The sequence below is a fragment of the Pagrus pagrus genome, assembly GCF_965226575.1.
Source record: "Pagrus pagrus genome assembly, chromosome: 22".
In the NCBI taxonomy this organism is placed as follows: domain Eukaryota; kingdom Metazoa; phylum Chordata; class Actinopteri; order Spariformes; family Sparidae; genus Pagrus; species Pagrus pagrus.
In genome coordinates, this window is record NC_140204.1 from 4,846,502 (window position 1) to 4,869,402 (window position 22,901).

Genomic DNA, 22,901 nt, shown 5'->3' on the forward strand with positions numbered 1-22,901 from the left:
CAAGGGAAGTGCAGAACACAACACATATTGCTGTTAGGACAATAAAGATGTGTCTGTTTAAAACAAGTGTGAAACTCGATATCATAACTCTGGAATGAAACGACCTAAAGACTCGAACTTGAACTTGAACTTGAAGTTTTTCCCAAACCAATTCTCTCTCAGGGTGTCTGTAAGCACTGTGCATGTGGCACAATAGACTTGACATTGAGGCCCACGGATTCATCAACAGCTTTACTGCTCCTTAATTAATCTGGAAAACATGTTTATTTTAGCCTTTTTATAGATTCAGGAACTGCTGAAAGGAAAGCAGGAACTGCTGAAAGTCTTCAATATACAAAGTACAAAGTGCTGCCATGCATGGTGACAATTTTGAAAGGAGTTGTGGGTAAACTGAGGTGAGGAACTGAAAAGTGGACAAGGCTATTGTTTAGTGAGGAGAGGGTTCATGAAACACAATGTAGAAGGTGCAGTGAGGGCTGATGAGGAGGCTGGAAGCTCTGCTGGTGGAGGGTGCAGCTGTTTCCCATTCCCAAAAAAGGTCTGCTTTGTCTGCCTCTGCCCTGAAAACTTACTGTCATAGAGAGTCTGCATCGGTGACTCGGCGTTTCTGCCGTGAGGCACATCCGACACTGCAGCCTGCTGCCTGTTTTACTGGAAACACGTAACTAACTAGCGTCCCATTAGTCGCTTTTAAACAGGACAATAAAAGCTGTGAGTGTTTAGGAGTTTCTCCAGCTGTTGTAACGTGTGGCTTACATAAATATAATCTTAATCTTAATCTTAATCTGTGTGTCTGTATCAGTCCAACGAGTCTCCCAGTTCAAAGAGGAAACCTGTTTTTTATCAAAAGTAACGGATGCCTGTCTGGAAAAACTGTGCATGGCTCTTTGCTTTATCTTGTGTAACCAGTCTCCCTTGATGGACATGGGCGGCGGACAGGCACCTGCTGACAGGCTGGGTGTGGTGGAAGACGACAGAAGCCAAGGTGGGAAACAAAAACCAGAACAAACAGACGCAGTGTTTGTGTGAGGAATGTTACATCCCTGTGCCCTCAAGCACAAATGCAGCCGGAGGGTGTTGCCGTCTAAAGGGCCGCTAAACAGACACACAAACACAAAAGGCCACGACTCACTGCAGCTGTGAGGACCGGCAAGTGTTTATATTACTATATATTATCAGCCGCATGACAGGAGTTGCACTCTTTGTTAGAGTATGAATCATCAGCAGCGTGATCTAAGGCTGGCTGCTGAGGATGTCACATAGCCTCAGGATCAGGCCAAGAGCAGCCTGTACCACTTGTGTACAAACCCTGAGGACACACACTGCAGGCTTACCCTTCAGGCAGTGTGTTAACAGTAGACATGAACGTTGATGTAAAGGTGCGTCACAAAAACAACTGCAGAGACAAATGAGCCAAGGGACACATTAAGAAGGAATTCAGATCCTGTATTGTGTTGAGAACAGTGGATGCATATGAGTAAACAGTTTTAACAATGCTGAGCCAGGACTTCAGACTTGTTCCCAAGTTGTAATATCTGATTGGCCTTGTCTGTGTTAGTGGCCTTTAGCTAAATGTGGTGGTCATCTGGTTTGCCCATGTGCATGTAGAGGTTTCCTCCTCTGCCCACAGTGTGTGTGAGAGAGACTGTAGAAGTTTCCAGTGTGTTCACACACAAGTCAACAAGACTGTTGATGCAACCAATCACATCAAGGGTTCTCTCTCCCCTCCCCCCCCCCCCCCCCCCCCCCTTCGCCCAGTCTCTTCATAAATGTTGCACAGAGTCATTCAGTCAGTCAGAGCAGCGCTTCTTCCAGGAGGAGAGAAATGGGTTCACTCCTTCAACAGGAAGTCCTCCACTCCTTCGACTCCTTGAGACACTTCCTGTCTCTTCCTGTGACACACCGTATCACATGACCCCAACACACTCACTGAACAGGCCCGGGGGAAGTTTGTTTCGGTAGCGTGAGACAAAGGAGGACAACTTTCTCTCCTGCCTTCTCCCTGAGATCGAACAGGCAGCTGTTACCCTAATTTAAAACGTGTTTCCTCTTTGAGTGACTCGTTGGACTGATACAGACACACAGATGATATCAAACACACCAAAGCAACGTTTTGTATATTCATCTACAGTAGATGTGTTTTTTGTGTCTGCAGTTTGTCACACACCTTGAGAAAGACTCATTAAATCAATGTTTAAGTCTATTTTTAACGCTCTGCTTTTGGATCACATTTTTTTATTGATGCTAGTTCTGCAGCGTGCTGATGGTGGAAAAGCTGTGGTAGATGTGGTTAGCCTGCTTTCTCAGCCTGATCCTGCAGGGTGAGTGAGGAAGCAGCCTGACCTCATCAAACAACCCATATGTGCTTTAGACTGGGACAGACCAGGGCTAGCCGGTTAGCATATCTCTGCGAAGCGTTGTAACATGGGCAATATCCTGTATTATTGCGAGGGATAGAGTGGTGTAGTGATGATGTATGTAGGCTAACCCTGAAGTTAGCATCGCCCTGGTTCCCTCATCAAAAAGCTGGTGAGATGTTTGGATTGGATTTTGAAATATCACCGAAAATAATCTCTGTGACAAACACAAGGTTATGATCCTTTTTCTGTGGCGAGTTGGCGGCCATGTTTAACACAAGACTAGATACAAGCTGCAACTTTATTGAGTTGAAAAATTATGTTTTAAACTGAGAAACATCATATGTGTGACTCATGGTACGATTCCAGTGGGATCAATACATTATTCCTCTCTGCGTTCACTACCATACAAAAAATATACATTTCACTTAGGAAACAACACAGAAAATATTTGGATGAAATACAGATTTACTGACATTAATTCATTCCAGTTCATACGATGAGAAATCACGTAAGACAAGAAATTCATCTGTTCAAGTCTTCCACATCTGGAGTTTTAGGAAATTTAGGAAATTTTTAGGAAATTGATGAGGACCTGATATGTAGGAGTCTGAATCTAGCCATGAACCCTTGAAGGCCCCTCATCATTTACACATTATCTCCACCTGTGTCGAGGGTCCTTCACCACCAGGTCCAGATGACACATTTTCTCTGCAGGATTTTATCCACCAACATAAACCGAAGCCTGCGAGACCACCAGCCACAAACTCGGCAACCGCTCCTCTGGTGACGGTCCCACTCCCGGTTCCCTTCTCTTCTCCTGTTGGTCCAGACAGGCTGATCTGTCGGGGTGTGAACCAGGACAGCTTCAGCCGCAGTGTTTGGCTGAAAATCCAAATGATTTATGATAAAAACGTTTTGAATCCTTGGAGAGGCCTGGCACACAGAGGCACATTGTTCATTCAGCGCTACCGCCTGCTGCCTGTTTTCACAGGAAACACTTAAACAGGACTATGTCTCTGTCTCTCTCTTTCTCAGGAGAGAGACTTTCTCAGGACATGGACAGTGGACGGGCACCTGGCAGGCTAAGTGTGGTGGAAGATGACAGAAGCCAAGGTGGGAAAAACACACACACACACCCCTATCATACCAAGTGTGTTGGACTTCAGGTGTCTTTATGTCCCACCTCTGTACTCATTTGTTTAAGGTATGTTACTTAACCAGACTGGTTAACTGTTGAGTTTACTTGTGGTGACACCCACATTTTTTTTTACCACAAGCAAACTCCCAGGCAGTGAGCTGGGTCTCAACTTTGGTCAACCTCAATCACTCAACTCCCACTCAGTCCTGTGTTTCCTTTCCAGTCTATCAGCTGTCTTTCTCTCAGAAGACCTACCAGAGCTGCTGTTCAGGCTGTGTGAACCATGGTGCATCACAGGAGGTGGAGGGGTACTGCATGTTCTGTCTGCTGTGGTAATGTGAACATGATGCAGTGGGGGGAGGTGGGGGGACGGGCGTGAGGCGTGACAACTTGTCAGACCTGTTTCTCATTAAGCAACAATATGACTGATGTGTCCAAAAAAGACGTTCCAGAGATTTCTGGCAGATCAACATCAGCCGAACCAGTGGCCGGAGACGCTCCGACTTCCCAGTTTTAATAAAGCTGAGCCAAGACTTCAGATGGTTCCCGAGTTGTAATATGAGACGACATGTTTCTGCTTCATCTAAAAAGAGGAAAAGAGTCTGATGTTGCATTTTAGAGCGGAAGAATCCTTTAAGACTATTTAACAACTTTAAATCAAGATAACTATCAACATATTACATGTGCAGCACTTTTAGGCAGCACAGGAACACTGATGATGCTGATCTGTTTCTTTTTGTACAGTCAGTCTTCTGGTGGATGAAGGTTTGTGAGTGTGTGTGTTAGTTTCACACCGTCCTTTTCCACCAACAACTTCCTTTATCTCTAAATATGGTTTCTCAGGTTGTTTTCGTCCAAGGAGGTTGTGTTTCCTGTATGGACAGTATGGAACATGTAGTTTGTGCACTATCCTCTCTCTCTGTTTATTTATAGAAAACCTACAAAGTAATCAGACATCCTGTTGGATGGATCGCTGTGACGGTGTGTCGGGGTGCAGACAAACACACGCTGCTGATACAAGACAAAGAGCTGTTCTCACTGTTTGCCCGTCGTCCTTTGACAGAGCTGACCTGACCTCTGACCTCTGACCTCGGCGCTGTGTCGTGAATAGCTGGAGGTTGAATCATCAGCAGAGTGATCTAAGGCTGGCTGCTGAGGCTGTCACGTAGCCTCAGGGTTTGTACACAAGTGGTACGGGCTGCCCTTGGCCTGATCCTGGTGTGTCGTTAACTGATTTTACAATCCACCGTCCTTCAGTAGCGTAACAGTCAGCCTCTGTAAATGAGTAGCTGCAGGCGTGTGTCTGCTAAAGCTTCTCTGCGTGTTGTGTTTGGGCTTACTGATAAATCAACAGATCATCTTGGCACAAGGAAAACATCCGTCAACCTGTATTATCAAGGGAAGTGCATAACACAACACATATTGCTATTAGGACAATAAAGATGTGTCTGTTTTAAAACAAGTGTGAAACTCGATATCATAACTCAGGAAGGAAATGACGTGGAGTGCTGCAGCAACACAGAAAAACCTGTGTGCTGTATGAATCAGACCGGGGAAACACCAAGTGCTGTTATCTGATTTTGTGTGTGTGTGTGTGTGTGTGTGTGTGTGTGTGTTTAATGATATCAGCCTGAAAATCACAGGACTTATCTGTTGTGGGGAAAGAAGTCAGGAGTATGAATTTGAAAGATGTGTGAGCCTCCTTTCATATTGAACAGAGGGGGAACAGTATCTGACAGCAATAGTCCAAGCTGTCAGGATGTGCTTTACCTGCTGTAATGGAGCTGGATTTAAGACAAATATGATAAAATAAAGGTTTATATTTAGCCTATAAATGAACTAGACAGTCATGACACTTGGATTTCACTTCTACAATACAACATTTTCGGATGAAACTCGCTAAAAAAAAGAGTCAGTTTTGAACCTCAGCTCTCTCCACAGGGCCTCTGTGGTACGGGCACAACAGCTCGGGGGCGAGCTTTTTGTGAACGCGCTTCCTTCGGGCCATGTCAGACGGGGGCGGGACTGGAGGAAACACCTCTCGACGAGGAAACACAGCTCGATACAACACAGGCGTTTACGGGCGCAACCAAGTGTACAATCGGGAGGGGGTGGTCACACAGTTTGGTTTTCCTTGTTTTTCCTAAATTGAAAATAAATCGGAAATAACAAGAGACGGATCCACTTACAGCGAGGGTTCATAAAAGGAGGACATCATATGTCATATAGTTAGATATATTATCGGGGGGGGACAGATTGGTATTTTCCCAATATTGTACACGCCGATGGTGTGTGTGTGTGTGTGTGTGTGTGTGTACGGGTGAGGGAGGAAGTCGTGGAATGTGAGTAATGTGATGATGTAACCAGTCACGGGAGGAGAGACTCAGACTCTGATTGGAGGTCAACTGGAGCGCGGACTCCGACCCTGCAGCAGGTGAAGCCGTTGGACCAGCGTGATTACTTTGCATATGTGAAAGAAAGAGACTGAAAGAAAATAAACCTGCAACACTGAACTCTCATACAGCTGATAAAAGACACACGTAGTACAAAACACGCTCCATGTCAAGAACTGACAATATTCATTCATTTCCAGGATTTTAACCCTTTGAATTTGCTTTCATGACGCCACTGTTTAAATGAAAAAAAAACACAAAACATGTTATATCATATCTACTTGATATATAATATCTTCATGGCAGGTTCTTTTTTTTTTTACATGGAACATTGTTTTGTACTGAATGTGGTCTTTTATCAGTCGCCTTTGGGCCAAAAATACAGATAAATTGTCCTACGTAGTGAAAAATAGTTAAAATTACAAGAACTCTGATAGACTCCACACCCTGTTCTCACCCTGGTGTTCAATGCTACCTTGCACCCAGACAGAGTGGCAAACAGCACACACACCATGTGTGTGTGTGTGTGTGTGTACGCTATTGGTAGAGACAACAGCGTACACACACACACACACACACACCTTATAAGGTACATGTACAGTGAGGGCTGATGAGAAGGGTGGAAGCTCTGCTTCGCTCCTCCCCCTCTGCTTCACTAGTCTTTAAATAGTGCACCTACGGAGCGCAGTCAGCCAGTCAGAGCTGCTGTCTTCTTCCAGGAGCAGAGAAATGGGTTCACTCCTTCAACTTCTCTGTCTGTTCAGCGCCATCTTAAATATTTCAGGTGTCTTTGTGATTCTCGGAGAGTCTTTTGAGTTCACTACGACTGCAAGTTGCCAGAAACAGGGAGCCGAGCTGCGGCACCGGCTGGACTCTTCACGTGCTGATCTGGTGGCTCGATGGGAAGGTGGTGTTTGGACCCCGGGTCCGGGCTACAAGGACAGGATCGACCCAAACGCGTCGGTCGTCTTGAATAACACAAACTTCAACGACAACGGTCTGTACGAGTCAACCTGTGAGGAGACACCGACCCAGCTGGACGTTGTCGGAGCCTCTGCAGTGTCAGTGAGTTCAGGTGGATCTGTCAGCTTCTGGTTCCTCTACGTCACCTCAGGAGCGCATGGGACGTTCAAGCTGGTCAGAAACAGTGAGACAGTTTGTGAGGTGGACCTGTCCTCCGGGGACATCACATACGGGACAGGCTATGAGGAGAGACTCGCTCTGCGCTCTGACTGGAGGTCAACTGGAGAGCTGACTCCGACCCTGCAGGTGAAGCCGGAGGACCAGGGTGATTACTTTGCATATGTGGAAGAAAGAGATGGGAAGAAAAGAAGTCTCTCTGCCTGGAGGATGAAGGTCCCGGACCCGGATCAGACCACCGCCACACCTGTAAGCCTCCTTTATTAAAACTATATAAACCTGCAACACTGAACTCTCATGCAGCTGATGAAAACATGCTCCATGTCAGTGTTACGGTGTCTCACCGGGTCTGAGTTTAATTCTCTTTTTGTTTCCTCCTCTGTGGCTGACCAGGGAACCACTGGAGAAATGGATGCTCGGACACACCTGGACCCGACGACCCTCTGTCCAGCGCTGAATGTAAGTGTAGCTCACTCTCAGCAGGGGTGCAGCGCTTTTTGTTGAAGTACCGGAGCGCGTAATTACGCACACGGTTCTATTATGTACTAACAGCAACGTGAACTTCTGCCTTTTACGCTGTTCCAAAAACAGACCAGATGTCTCGCTGCCCTCATAGAAAGACGTGATTATGAGGCAAAAAGTCATAAATATGTTAAATTATGAATTTCGACTTCATGTCACACAGAATTTATGAGTTTTTTAATCTCATATTTCAATCATCTAAAAAAAATCCCGACTGCGTTTGTCTCTAAATCAAATCTCTTCACGTCGTGTCATTAGTCTCACATGTCAAAGTGTTTCTGTGTGGAGTGACGTCATCATAGGGCATAATGTGCTTTGGGTGTGTCATGTAGCAGCTCTGAGCAATTCACGCACCTGCATCCAAACATGACCTGCAGTGATCACCAGATAAGGGAAAGGCCTCACTCAGCCTGTTAATAATGATTTAACACACAGCTCAGTGTAAACTCATGACGCGAAAAGTCAGTATGTTCACACAAGAAAGGCCGCTCCTCAGAACTTTCTTTAAAATCATCACATTTTTAAGTTTCCCTCTGTATCAGCGTCATTCATTAACATCTGTCTACACATCCACAGGAACAATACTAACAGGAAAAGCTAATAGCTAATTCGGCATACTGTTAGTGCTGCACATGTGCCGAAACCATCAACAAACTGAATCCCTCACAATATCATAGGATGTTTCCAGTTGTTATACCTCAAAGCATTGTGACTGTAGTTCCTGTTTTATTACTGTAATGAGTCACCTGATGATTAATGTCCTGTTTGTACATGATCCCAATACATGTATGTGACTCCCCAAGCCTGCCTATTAGAGACCTGCACCATTTTTAATCACGCTCCATGTCAGTGTTGTGGTGTCAGCTCTGAGTTTAATTCTCTCTTTGTTTCCCTCTCTGTGGCTGATCAGGGAACCACTGGAGAAAGGATGGACACTTGGATCGTTGTCGTCATCACAGCACTCGTGATGTCTGTGCCTTGGGCTCTTTGCCTCTTTGTACTGTGGTGGCTGAAAGTCCGCACACCAAGCGGACAAGATGTGTCACCTGGACCCGATGGTGGACGACTGCAGAGAGATGTGGAGATGAGACCTCTGACTAATGGGAATTCTGCTGCTCCTCAAACCAACGGGGGTCCTAAAGTCCACTATTGACTCAGTAAAATAAAAACTAATGGAATTAACAACCACCATTTTAAAAAAGGGCACATCTTCTTCAGCTTTTTCAACTCCTACCTCTTCTTCTTTTTTTGTATGTTTTTGTAAATGTACAACTTCCAGTGCTTCTTAATTAAAATATATTTTTAAAAAATGGTGTCATTCTGCTTTAAAGAATCAAACAATCAATGTTTATTTTCTCAGGATGAACCAAACAAAACTGTCCAAATCAAATCTCACAGTATTTTACTTCGTGACTCACTGACATAACTGTGCAGCTTCTCTCTGATGGATCTTTATTATGACTAGAAATAAAGCTTTCTGAAGTCTGTCATACAAAACACAGAACAAATGCACCAAATGTATCTGCGTCATTAAACATGATTTGAATGTGATTTAAAAATAAGTGCTTTAAAGTGTGGCGGCTCATGAGTCTTTACAACACTGCATGTGTTTATGTTCATTAGTTAACCACTTGTAGAGTTCACCTCAGTCATCGTCCCACACAAACACAAGCTGCTGTAAGACGACTCGATCTGTTTCATGCTGGTTATGGTGTCGTTCAACTGATTTTGCAGTCCACCGTCCTTCAGGAGGGTAACAGTCAGCCTGTGTGAGCAAGTAGCTGGAGGTGTGTGTCTGCTAAAGCCTCGGCCTTTCTCTGCGTGTTGTGTTTGGGCTTACTGATAAATCAACAGATTATCTTAGCTCAGGGAAAACATTACATTATCAACATAACACGTGTAGCGATTAGGACAAAAAATATCTGTCTGTGTGAAATGAGGGTGAATCTCAACACCATAACATAAACAACGTGCCTCATATCTGCTGTATGAACCGCACAGAGGAAACACCAAGTGATGTTATCTGCTTCTGTGTGTGTGATGGATGGATGGATGGATGACGACCTTACAAAGGAGTCGAGGGTGAATTGAGGTGATGTCAGCTGTCATGTGAACAGGGAGGCCTCTTTAAAAGGATCACTTTGTAGCTCGGAAGAAGAAATTCAATCTCAGCATTTTGATATTTACAATATTAATGAGATAAAAAGACAAACTTCAAACTTTTCCTCAAAGCTACGTAGTGTCCCTTCAGGTGTGTTTGGTCACAGAGGCTGACACACAGTGTTTGTCCTGGTACTACTCAAAGCCTGGTGATCACCAGCAGTGTGCAGAGGCAAGGCAACACATGTCATGTGACCTATGAGGTGATCTCCTGAGCCGAGTGGAGGGAAAGTTACCCAGCCTGCTTTATGGACCTGTTCATGATAAATGACATTTTAAAACACCAGAGGTCTAACTAACACTGTCTGCTGTAACACAAGAAGACAAGAGACAACAGTACATGAGGCATATATTCATTTCTTATTCTTTGTGTATCTAAAATGTTTTATGAATGTTTTGTAGCTGGTCACAGAGTGAAGAATGTTTATAAGGAACCTGTCTCACCTCAAATCTGCACTCAGTGCCCACATGTACCCACCTGTGGGGGTTAACCGACCTGTTTGTCTGCATGCTGCAGGCTGCACTGGCACTCAGCGGCCCCACCCTGCTGCAGGACAGTCATGTACAAGATGTGACTCTGTGAAATACTGTTACAAGTTAAAGGCTGGAAGCTGTTTGTGTTTCACACCATGACACGTGTTTGCTAACAGGACAATGTGGCTGTGTGAAGTATTTAAGAGCTACTTGGTGTTAAGATCAGCTCATTATCTCTCCATCAGTTCAGTCCATCCGTTAAAAGGCTGAAAAATGTTTTTCCACAACACTGACCTGAGGACGACATTTTGAATCCTTGGAGAGGTCTGGCACACGGAGACACATTATTAGTCATATTGTTCCTGTGAAACAGGTCTGACGAGTCCTCACGTCCCCCCACGTTATGTTATGCACAATAGCAATGGCTCCCACATGAAGATACAGTAAGAGAGTGTGTGTTACTTCTCCTGTTGTCTGTATCTGTTATCAGCTGGAGTATGAATCATTAGCAGGTGAACCAGAGGCTGGTTGCTGCTCCTGGCCTGATCCTGAGACTCACCAGGCCACAGGCTGTACAGCAGGCCGCAAACCTTAATATAATAATATAACCCTTTATAAATCCCTCAATAAATGAATGTGATCCAAAAGCAGAGTGTTAAACATAGCCGGGAGGTTTGTGTGTGTGTGTGTGTGTGTGTGTGTGTGTGTGTGTGTGTGTGTGTGTGTGTGTGTGTGTGTGTGTGTGTGTGTTTTCATTCAGATACACAGACACAACAACTTATCTCTCATTGAGAGATAAAGGAGACTTGAGAGACTCTCAATATGGTTTCTCCTCCAAGAAGGTTGTGTGTTCTGCCTTCTCTCTTCCTTATCTTTTTCTCCTCTTGCATCATTTTAATGCCAGAAAACCTCCGAACATACAGTCAGGAAACAACCCGCTGGATTGTTATTCTCGTCTCTTTTGTGGTCTGGTTAAGGTATGCACTCAGTAGAGCACCAGACAGTTAGAAAGACAGTTGATAGACTGCAGAGGAAACACAGGAGTGATTGAGGTTGAGCAAAGTTGGGTTATGAATCCTCAGCAGAGTTATCTCAGGCTGGTTGCTGAGGCCTGATGATCAGGGTTTGTACACAGGGTTTCTGTTGTATGTGCTTTGAGGGGGGGGGGATGTGTGGTTTAGTTTTGAATCATGAGAGAAAGAGGGAGGGTGTGTGGTATGGTTTGTGAGAGCGAGGGGGAGAGAGATAGAGAGAGGGAGGAGTGGTTTAGTTTTGAATCAGGCCTCCTGCTCCTAACCTAAAAACATCTTTAAAATCAGAATCAGATAAAAGGTTGGTGTTAAAATGCCAGTAGGCGCTCTGAGGCTTCAACTTAGTGATAAAAACACTACATACAACCAAACAGTGATCAGTAACGCCAACAGGCATTATTCTGCATTTCTTAAAAACATTGAAATGGTGTTTCAAACAATAAAACCGATCTAATCTGTGAGCTCGTGTTCATTTAAAACCAGCTTCATTGCACTCTGTGATGCTCACTGTGATTCCTATATCATTCTCAGTGCAGTTAAAATCCCCTCCCAAGAACAAAAACTCTAACTTTTCTTAAAACGGAGGTTAAAAACCTGTAAAAAGGGCGACACTGTGTGGTCCTGTGGTCGGAGCGTACACGTTTATAAAAAAAAAAACAGTTTCAAAACAAGTCTTTACTCCTCAGCTGTTGCCGGGCAGAGTTTGCCAACAGCTCCCACAGAGAAATAATCCTCCGCCTTCGTCCTTTTCATGTCACCTCCTGTCCTCTCACACTCACCTGACTGTCCTCTATACCTTCACCTGTCTCCTCATGGTCTCCCACACTCACCTGACTGTTTTCTGTACCCTTACCTGTCCCTTCCTGTGTCTCCACATTTGCCTGTTTCTCCTTTTGCCCTCACCTGCCTTGTTGATGCTTTTCTCCGGACACGCTCTGATCAGATGTCCCTCCCTACCACACCCAAAACACTTGCTACTGTCAGAAGAAACAAAGATGACATAATCAAAGTCGTCCACTCGGATCTTAAAAGCCAAGTTGAGCTCTTCAGTCCTGTTGCTAAGGACCATCAGGACGTGAGACACTACATGTCTCAGCAGAGGAGACTTGCAGCCTGACGGGACTTTCCTGATTGGTGAAATGATTTTTCCATGTTTAGCCAACTGATTGATTAAAGTTTCATCCTTGATGAATGGTGGGACATTAGAAAATGTTACTTTTTTCGCCGGCGTGGCATCACAGAAACGAACATGACGCTGCTCTCCACCACCGCATTCACCTTCAAAACACTATCAAGCAATATCACCACAGCTCAGTTCATCCGAGCGGCCGACTACACTCTGAACACACACACACACACACACATGCAGTGGGCGTTGAAGGAACAATGTGCCTCTGTGTGCCAGGCCTCTCCAAGGATTCAAAACGTTTTTTATCAGCATTCATTTGGATCTTCAGCCAAACACTGCAGTGGAACCTGCGTGCTCAATAAAATTATATTTAAAAAATAAATGGTGTCATTCTGCCTTAAAGAATCAAACAGTCAACTGTGCAGCTTCTCTCTGATGGATCTTTATTATGACTAGAAATAAAACTTTCTGAAGTTTGTCATACAAAACACAGAACAAATGCACCAAATGTATCCGCTTCAATAAACATGATTTGAAGGTGATTTAAAAACAAGTTCTTTTTAACAATAATGCAGCAAAATAACCTCCATTTTGGTGTTTTTCCCGCTGTCTGCTTTTGAAGCACCTACTCAGATCCTGATGATCGCCAGCAGTGTGCAGAGGTAAGGCAACATGTCATGTGACCTATGAGGTGATCTCCTGAGCCGAGTGGATGGAAAGTTACCCAGCCTGCTTTTGTCAGAGTGAGAAAATGGACCTGTTAAATAAATGCCATTTTAAAACACCATCTCTAACTAACACTGTCTCCTGTTACACAAATGCCCCTGTAGGGACCTGTTTGTCTGCATGCTGATGGCTGCACTGGCACTCAGCGGCCCCACCCTGCTGCAGGACAGACATGTCCAAGATGTGACAAACCTTTTTCAGCCTTTGCCGCAGTATTTGTACTTGGAGAGGTCTGCATCTGCCCTGAAAGCCTACTATCATTGTCCACGTGTTCTGGGGTAGGGCAAGTTGTTTATTCAACACTATGCCTGTTTTATGCAGAAGTAACGTCCTATTACTCGCTTTTAAACAGGACAATAAAAGCTGTGAGTGTGTCAGGGGTTTCAGTGATCTACGCCGCTATCACTGACGGACAGTAACAAAACAACGACTCAATACAATTAAGCAAAGACTCAGAACTATGCAGATAATTGTTGGCCTTTCTTTGCATGGGTTTTTCTTTGTGTCTGGACTTATACTGATAAAAAATAATGAATAAATAAAAATGTTCAGTCTCCAACTGAGAACCAAGTTCTTCAGTTACACTCTGCATCATATTCACATCAACACCTAACAAATGAGTCATCATCAGTTTGGGGAACAGACACCCACAGCGTTCAGGACAGCAAACTGCGCGGTGAAAAAGCAAAGAGCAGCCGCTATTTTAGCTTCCGGCTTTTCTTTGCATGCGGTCGCTTTGTGTTTCACACCGAGACACGTGTAACAGGACAATGTGGCTGTGTGGAGTATTTAACAGCTACTTGGTGTTTAGATCAGCTCTCTCTCTCTCCATCAGTGCATATAGAGAGATTACAGAGATATTTAAGGACTTAATTAGCAACTTTTAGAGTTTGTGACTTCCTGGAAAACATTTTAAAAAATCATCCTGCTCATTTTTCCACAACGTTGACCTGAGGACAAACCTTTGTCCGCTGCTGCCGCTGAAAATCATCTTTATTTCCCGACCTTTGCCGAGGAATGCGGAGTCAGATTTAGCAGGGCTTACTGGCCGGTTAGCTCCAGTGTGCAACTGTCTGAGGATGGTGGAGCCAGCTGCCATGGTGCCTGACATAACGTGGGGGGACCGGGCGAGAGGTTGTTATGGAGAAATAAATCTGGACAAATAAAATTAAAGTCCGGAAATAAATCCGAAACCCCTCCGCTTCGCGCTGGGGTTTCATTCATCCATTCATTCTGCTTCATTTAGCTGCCACGAGCAAATAAATAGGCTGATTTGGTGTAAACATGATAGCAATGTTAGCTTGTTGTTAGCTTACAACAAGTGTTTGACAACACTGCAGAGACAGACACCGTCTAATAACACAGAAACAAACTAACGGCAGCTTTGTGTCTGTTCAGTGACAGACTTTCTTTCTTTGACTCTTTGTCGGTGGGGCGAGAAGAGGCAGCTGAACTGCTCAGGGCAAAACAAACCTCTTGTCCACTTGTAGTTTCAAATGCGGAAGTGGGTCGGGACCAGACGTGAGCAGGAGCAGGAGAGTGAGCGCGGATTGGATAGGAAAATTGATCCAATAGGAGCCATCCGGGCCGGATGGTTCCTATAACGCTCAACTAGTGAGCGTTATTGCTGCACATGTGCCGAAACCGTCAACAAATGTGGGGAACAAACTGAAGGATATTTCGAGTTGTTATACCTCAAAGCATTGTAGCTGTTCCTGTTTCATAGCTGCAATGATTCCTCTGTTTTGTTCTCCCGTGCAGCAAACACAGCGACCACCTGGAGAAGAGAAGGGAACCGGGATCTGGACCGTTACCGGAGGAGAGGTTGCCGTGTTTGTGGCTGGTGGTCTCGCAGGCTTCGGTTTATGTTGGTGGATAAAATCCCGCAGACCAAATGTGTCATCTGGACCCGGTGGTGAAGGACCCTCGGCACATGTGGAGATAATGAGTCTTGTAAAAGTGGAGAACCCTGCTGGTTCTGAAGTTCTGAAGTTTTTTAATCTCATATTTCAATCATCTAAAAAAAATCCCGACTGCGTTTGTCTCTAAATCAAATCTCTTCACGTCGTGTCATTAGTCTCACATGTCAAAGTGTTTCTGTGTGGAGTGACATCATCATAGGGCATAATGTGCTTTGGGTGTGTCATGTAGCAGCTCTGAGCAATTCACGCACCTGCATCCAAACATGCAGTGATCACCAGATAAGGGAAAGGCCTCACTCAGCCTGTTAATAATGATTTAACACACAGCTCAGTGTAACTCATGACACGAAAAGTCAGTATGTTCACACAAGAAAGGCCGCTCCTCAGAACTTTCTTTAAAATCATCACATTTTTAAGTTTCCCTCTGTATCAACGTCATTCAGTAACATCTGTCTACACATCCACAGGTACAATACTAACAGGAAAAGCTAATAGCTAATTCGGCATGTTAGTGCTGCACATGTGCCGAAACCATCAACAAACTGAATCCCTCTCAATGTTATAGGATGTTTCCAGTTGTTATACCTCAAACACATCCATGGAGGGTAACAGTCAGCCTGTGTGAACAAGTAGCTGGAGGTGTGTGTCTGCTAAAGCTTCTCTGCGTGTTGTGTTTGGCTTACTGATAAATCAACAGATTATGTTAGCTCAGGGAAAACATTACATTATCAACATAACACGCGTAGCAATTAGGACAATAAATATCTGTCTGTGTGAAATGAGGGTAAATCTCATCACCATAACATAAACAACGTGCCTCATATCTGCTGTATGAACCACACAGAGGAAACACCAAGTGATGTTATCTGCTTCTGTGTGTGTGATGGTGGATGACGACCTTACAAAGGAGTCGAGGGTCAATTGAGGTGATGTCAGCTGTCATGTGAACAGGGAGGCCTTTTTAAAAGGATCACTTTGTAGCTCGGAAGAAGAAATTCAAACTCAGCATTTTGATATTTACAATATTAATGAGATAAAAAGACAAACTTCAAACTCTTCCTCAAAGCTACGCTGTTTGTCTGCATGCTGCAGGCTGCACTGGCACTCAGCGGCCCACCCTGCTGCAGGACAGTCATGTACAAGATGTGACTCTGTGAAAATACTCTGTTACAAGTAAAAGGCTGGACGCTCTGCTGGTGGAGTCTGCAGCTGTTGGGCTTCATGTCTTTCTTTGCATGCGGTCGCTTTGTGTTTCATACCATGACACGTGTTTGCTAACAGGACAATGTGGCTGGGTAAAGTATTTAAAGGCTCCTTGGTGCACACAGAGAGTTTGCAGAGAGGTTCAAGGAATTCCTGAAAAAAACCTTAAAAGTCTTAAAGATGTTGCTGACTCATCCTGCACTCAGGGGGTGTGTCTTCATTTTTCCACAACGCTGACCTGAGGACGACATTTTGAATCCTTGGAGAGGTCTGGCACACGGAGGCACATTATTAGTCATATTGTTCCTGTGAAACAGGTCTGACGAGTCCTCACGTCCCCCCACGTTATGTCATGTCATGCACCATAGCAATGGCTCCCACATGAAGATACCAACATGAGCAACATGAAGACACACTCTTATTGTAAATCTCTGATTTACAGTAAGAGAGTGTGTGTTACTTCTCCTGTTGTCTGTATCTGTTATCAGCTGGAGTATGAATCATTAGCAGGTGAACCAGAGGCTGGTTGCTGCTCTGATCCTGAGACTCACCAGGCCACAGGCTGTACAGCAGGCCGCAAACCCCTTTAGGTGCACTTTATAAATCCCTCAATAAATGAATGTGATCCAAAAGCAGAGTGTTAAAAATAGACTTCAACATCTTTCTAAAGGTGTGTGACAAAAAATCACCACCACATCTGTAGATGAATACCAAAAGTAACGGATGCTTGTCGGATAAACTGTGTGTGGCTCTTTGCTTTATCTTGTGTCTCCTTGATATGTGAGTGAGCGCCCTCATGTCATCAAAACACTCTCTCTCTCTCTTTCTCAGGCAGGACATGAGCGGTGGACGGGCAGCTGGCAGGCTGGGTGTGGTGGAAGATGAAGGAAGTGGTGGAGAAAGCAGATTGTGGCTCCTCTTCATGGCATCATGAACAGAGGCTGGGCAGATCTGATCGGGAGGCAACAATTAAAGTCATGTGAAGGTGATGCAGCCCAGCCGCGGGGACCATGGCACCAACAGCATGGAAACGCCTGGGCGAGGCTTAAGCAGGCGGCTGGAGAGAAGGGAAGAGAAAAATAAGATCATTAAAGCTCTGGTCTACGATCTGAGAAAGGTTTGAAAAAAGCATCCCCCCCACACACGCACCCCTCCCCTCTGTGCTCCTTAACCCCTCCCCTCCGAGCTCGTATCGCTCTCCCCTCGGAGCCCCGCGACACACCCCCTCCGGCTACAAGCTTTTTTTTTTCTCTTCTCTTCAACGAACTTTATACGTCCCGCAACAAGCACCAAGAGCAACAAGCCGGCAGAAACCAAATACAGCCCAGCTTTGAATGCGGAGTAACGATGTCGGATTCACAGATAAAGTTATTACAATGCACGCTGAAACTCACGTAAATCTTGTAAGTCACTACAATGTCCACAGCTAAGCTCCACAGCCAAGCTAGCATAACGTCATTAGCATGCTACAGCTACGTTACCTTACAGCTACGTAATCAGTTACAACAGCTAAGTTAGCCACTTCTAAAAGTTATTGAGGGCCAAGAGACTAACAGATGCTGCCGTCAGCTTTCATCACAACGATCGCTTCCACATTGTGGCTGAAAAACAAACCCGTGTGAGTTTCGGAGCAACTGTGTGTGTCCCAGCTGCTGTCTGAGCAGCACCAGACAGCAGCTAGGACACACACAGCTGCTCCGAGACTCACACAGACCGCGACACAAACGTGTCCGTAAACCGTAATCTCTTGTTTATGACAGATAAGACACACAAATACACACATCGTAACGCCTATATGACAATCCATCATATTGATTTAGCAAAGGCTTCGTTGAAAACAAACAGACAAGACCGGGAGGAGGGTTAGCAAAACAGCTGAGTAGTGACCGGGCGAGAGGTTGTTATAGAGAAATAAATCCGGACAAATAAGATAAAAAATCCGGAAATAAATCCGAAACCCCTCCGCTTCGCGTTGGGATTTCATCCATCCCTTCATTCATCTTACTTGCTGCTTCATTTAGCTGCCACGAGCAAATAAATAGGCGGATTTGGTGTAAACATGTTAGCAATGTTAGCTTGTTGTTAGCTTACAATGCTAGCACAGAGGCTAACGTCTCTGTCGAACAAGTAAACAAGTGTTGACAACACTGCGGAGACAGACACCGTCTAATAACACAGAAACAAACTAACGGCAGCTTTCACAGTCATCAGCAGCATCGGCATGAAAGTTATCTGTGTCACAACATCCACAATAAAGACGAAGGTTACCTGCTCAACAGAAACGCCGCTGTATCAGCACCGAGTCCATATCTTCACGGACCTTTCGCCACCGTTCAAACGATGACCCGATGTTTATTCCGTTTTGAGCCCTCTTTGTTTCACATCTCCGGTTTGTGTCTTTTCAGTGACAGACCTTCCTTCTTTGACTCTTTGTCAGTGGGGCGAGCAGAGGCAGCTGAACAGCTCAGGGCAAAACAAACCTCTCGTCCGCTTGTAGTTTCAAATGCGGAAGTGGGTCGGGACCAGACGTGAGCAGGAGCAGGAGAGTGAGCGAGGATTGGATCGGAAAATTGATCCAATAGGAGCCATCCGGGCCGGATGGTTCCTATTGGTCCATTTCTTTTCAGTTTTACAGACACTAGAGAGAATGGATTTTTTTGGTTCCTTTTACTCTTCACATTGTGTGGGTGGTACTATTGGGTCATAACCACCATCTAAATGATGTTAATAGTAATAACAAATCTTTCAAATCGTAGACCATAGCTTTAACCTTTCTGTGTGTGAGACAAACACATCCTCCTTTTCCAACCACAACTTCCTTCATTTCTCGATATGGTTTCTCAGGTTATTTCCACCAAAGAGGTTGTGCTTTCTGCTTCTGCCTCTTCCTTACCTTTCTCCATGTTTGTGTATACTTGGTAGGAAGAATGAAAAGCAGGAAAGAGGAAAGTATGGAAAATGTGACCGAACAAAGAGGAAGTTTGCTCTCAGTTTTTGTTCCCTTTGTTGGGAGGATTGCTGTGACGGTGTTTCGGGGTGCAGGAGGTCAGTGAACAAAGCCGGGAGGTTTACATTAACACACAGCAGGGACTTTAAACACAACGCAGGCTCTGGGGAGTCGAGAGTATGCAGCAGTGTGTCGACAGGGTGTGTGTGTGTGTGTGTCTGTGTTTACATTCAGATACACAGACACAACAACTTATCTCTCATTGAGAGATAAAGGAGACTTGAGAGACTCTCAATATGGTTTCTCCTCCAAGGAAGTTGTGTGTTCTGCCTTATCTCTTCCTTATCTTTTTCTCCCCTTTTGCATCATTTTATTGCCAGAAAACCTCCAAACATTCAGTCAGGAAACAACCCGCTGGATTGTTATTCTCGTCTCTTTGATAGTCTGGTTAAGGAATGCACTCAGTAGAGCGCCAGACAGTTAGAAGGACAGTTGATAGACTGGAAAGGAAACACAGGAGTGATTGAGGTTGACCAAAGTTGAGACCCAGCTCACTGCCTGGGAGTTTGCACAAGGACGAGGTGGAGGTGGGACATAAAGACACCTGAGGTCTTCATCTATCTGTGGCTTTGCAGAGACCAACATTTAATCTGGCAGTTGGGTTGCAAAAAAAAAACAAACAATAGCTGCTGTGTGAAGGACCAGCAGAGGAACTACATTCTGGTTGCTGAGGCTGTCACATTGCCTCAGGGTTTGGACGCAAGAGCATTTCCAATGGACGCGCCCTTACAGGTGGCAAAGGGGGAGAACGGAGGACTCATTCGTGCTGCCTCACCATGACACAACAAAAAGTCGATGCAGATCTCTCCTGGAGGAAGACAGCTGCCACAGAAGGAGAGTGTGAGGACCTGCAGAGGGGGTCCATCTGTGGAAGTGAAGGTGTGGTGCTACTCCCTCTATTAGTGGAAGACTTTGTCTGATATGGGAGGACGTCTGTGAACACACATTCCTATCATACCGTATCACAGCATACAAACACACACACACACACACACACACACACACACACACACACACACACAGAGTAGTGTAGTGTTGATGTATTTTTGCAGGCTAACCATGAAGTTGGCAGGGCCCTCTGAACCTCCAGTCAGGAAACAACCCTCTAGATTGCTATTCTTGTCTCTTTTGTGGTCTGGTTGAGGTATGCACTCTACCTAGGGCTTCCAGTACTTCCATCAGTTTGAGTCTTCAACTGAAAACCAAGTAGGCACGCTACAATTACATTCTGTATCATATTCACATTAACACTTGTCAAAACAAACGAGTCATACATCAGTTTCGGGACGGGATTTATCCAACGTTCAGTAGCAGACAGAACAAGATACAAGATAAAGAGCTGTTCTCACTGTCAAGTCGTCCTTTGATAGAGCAGACCTGACCTCTGACCTCTGACCTCTGGGCTGTGTTAGGAATAATTCAGATCACAGACTGAAGTTAAAATAATCAATACACTCTAAAGAGATCAGCGGTTAACCTCCTCTCTACGGTGTGTTCTTCCTTTTTCTTTGAGGCTTTTCTTCATCAGAAGTCACATGACATAGATATGTCGGGTCTGTGTGTGTTTCTCCACGTATCTCACATAAGCTTTACTAAACACTGTCGCCAGTCTGGAAAAACAGTGAGATGTGTTGAGGTGATCACTCCATCTTTCTTTTGTAAGTCCCTCGCCAGAAACCACAGATTACACGCTGTTAACTCGCCCACTTACTTAATCCTCCCCAGACAATTACCTGCTCTATCTGCTAACAGCTGGAGTCTGAATCATCAACGGTTGAATAGTTGGGAGCTTTGTGCGTAAACACGGCCGGGACTTCCCTTCCTGCCCGAGCCTCGGCAAGCCACTGAAGACTAGCTAGGTGAGGTAGCATCTTGGTAGGCAGGTGAAGTTTGTGTGTCTCTGCAGTTTGTTTCTCTCAGTTTTATACTTTGTACAGAAACTTTTGTTTTGTTTGTGACGGCTGCTTTTCACTTCAGTCACGTTGTGATGCATGGCTGTAGTAAATAGTTTGTGACCTGTGGTTGTGGTAACTGTTCCCCACTTTTGTCACTTGTAGTTGCAGTTTAGGTGTAAACTGGAAACAGTTGTGTGTAGTGACGCCTTTCGTTTTGTGGCCGTTGCACTGCACTGTTGTGTTGGTCACGTGTTGCTGTTTTGTGTGGTGTGTGTGTGTGTGTATGAGAACCAAAATTGGTAAGAGGGAAAAGCGTAACCACACAGCCTCACAGATTTGCATCGCGCAAATGATTTATTGTACAAAAAGCAAAACACGTGTTGCTCCCGTGCTGCCTCATCACTGATGTCTGAAGGGATGATTTCACTCTTAAATACATTTTTCCCTTTTCATGGCTTCATTTGATAAGACAGAAACATGTAAAGAAGAGAGGGTCGGCCTCAGAAATGTGTTTTATGTTTCCTCTTGTATCTCCTCTCATCGCAGGTCCTCTTCCTGCCCCTGTGGGATTCCCACCCTTGTGAACAGTCTCGGCTCTCCCCGGCTGGATAGCAGACGAGACCGGTATCAGCAGCCGATGGCAGAGCCCCAAAAGCCACGATCAAGTCGGACAGTTCAGTCTGCACAGGACCTCACATCCTGCTGGATAAATGTTATCAGACACACTAATCACACCACAGCCTATTATAACTCTACACTCACTTGTGCCCACAGCAGCTTGTAGCGTTGTTTGGCAGGAAATGGCCGACCTCAAAGGAGCCGAACTGTGTCCAGTTATCTTCCTCTCCATCATGTATATACCGAATTTCCACCGTCTCATCGCCAGTTCCTCTTTGTCCCCCTGCAGGGAAACTCTCCAGCTTCATTCCAGTTTTTGACGTCCTGTTTCTGGATTACACCGCCTTTGTCCAGCCCTTGTGATTCGTTTGCCTGATCTTTGTGTACCGACCTGTTTTAAAAGCAAGTGAACCTTGATTGTTAAGAAAATCTCTGAACCGTCTCTGAGTCGTGCTTACTGGCTTCAGTCTGTGTGTGAGGGTGCTGTCAACTTAACCATCTTGTGGGTTCGGTGTGATCCACTGTGATCTGATTTTCACCTGTTAGCGCTGCGTTAACCTACCCGCACACTCCAAGTCGTGGCGATCCTTGGAAGTTGGAGGCTCTACTAGGTTAAAATCTTAAGTTCTCATTAGTGCTGTTTGAACATTGATGACAGTTTCACAACAATGTTACCCAAGAGGTTTCATTCCAGAGGGTGAGGAATGTAAAACAACTCATACGCCTGATTATTTTATTGCACGTTGAGCATTACTCTCACTTCAGAGTTCAGCAGACATTAGTCATGGAGAGAGGGAAGCCCGTCTGCAGAGGGATGCCGACTCACAGGGGTTAAACGAGGTCATTCTCGCTGCCGGAGCTCTAGTCAGCCCTGACGCTGTGTGTACAGAGGACAGGGGGGGTATGGGTGGCTCAAACATGACGGAAATAAAATAAACACAACACTTCCTATGCAAATATTTCCGTACGGAGCCACTGGGGATTTCTGTCTGGAAAGGAAACGTTCATGAAGTACGCCTGTCAGGCTACACAAATCATACTGTAGTCACACAGCTGTTGTCAGAACAAAATGTGAACAATACAAGGATGGAAAGACAGGAAAGATGAAAGTCTCACCAGAAACATGGCTTAAGATGTTGGATTAACAGCTGTCAATCACCCACTCTCCTGGCCTCTGTGTGGA

The 22,901-nt window shown here is 45.0% G+C and overlaps 1 protein-coding gene across 1 annotated transcript; it reads left to right on the forward strand.

Moving 5' to 3' along the window:
• Nucleotides 1-6,507: 6,507 nt before the first annotated feature.
• LOC311251217 (uncharacterized protein) lies at nt 6,508-8,857 on the forward strand. Its single transcript, XM_084343584.1, has 3 exons — nt 6,508-7,280; nt 7,425-7,490; nt 8,464-8,857. The coding sequence occupies exons 1-3, from the start codon at nt 6,621-6,623 to the stop codon at nt 8,704-8,706; spliced, it is 969 nt and encodes a 322-aa protein (XP_084199710.1). The 5' UTR covers nt 6,508-6,620; the 3' UTR covers nt 8,707-8,857.
• The last annotated feature ends 14,044 nt before the right edge of the window (nt 8,858-22,901 follow it).

Bases quoted from the DNA above. Each gene is read 5' to 3' on its own strand.
- LOC311251217 (XM_084343584.1), top strand. From the start codon at position 6,621: ATGGGTTCACTCCTTCAACTTCTCTGTCTGTTCAGCGCCATCTTAAAT. The intron at 7,281-7,424 runs GTAAGCCTCCTT...GTGGCTGACCAG, and splicing joins ATCAGACCACCGCCACACCT to GGAACCACTGGAGAAATGGA. The intron at 7,491-8,463 runs GTAAGTGTAGCT...GTGGCTGATCAG, and splicing joins CCCTCTGTCCAGCGCTGAAT to GGAACCACTGGAGAAAGGAT.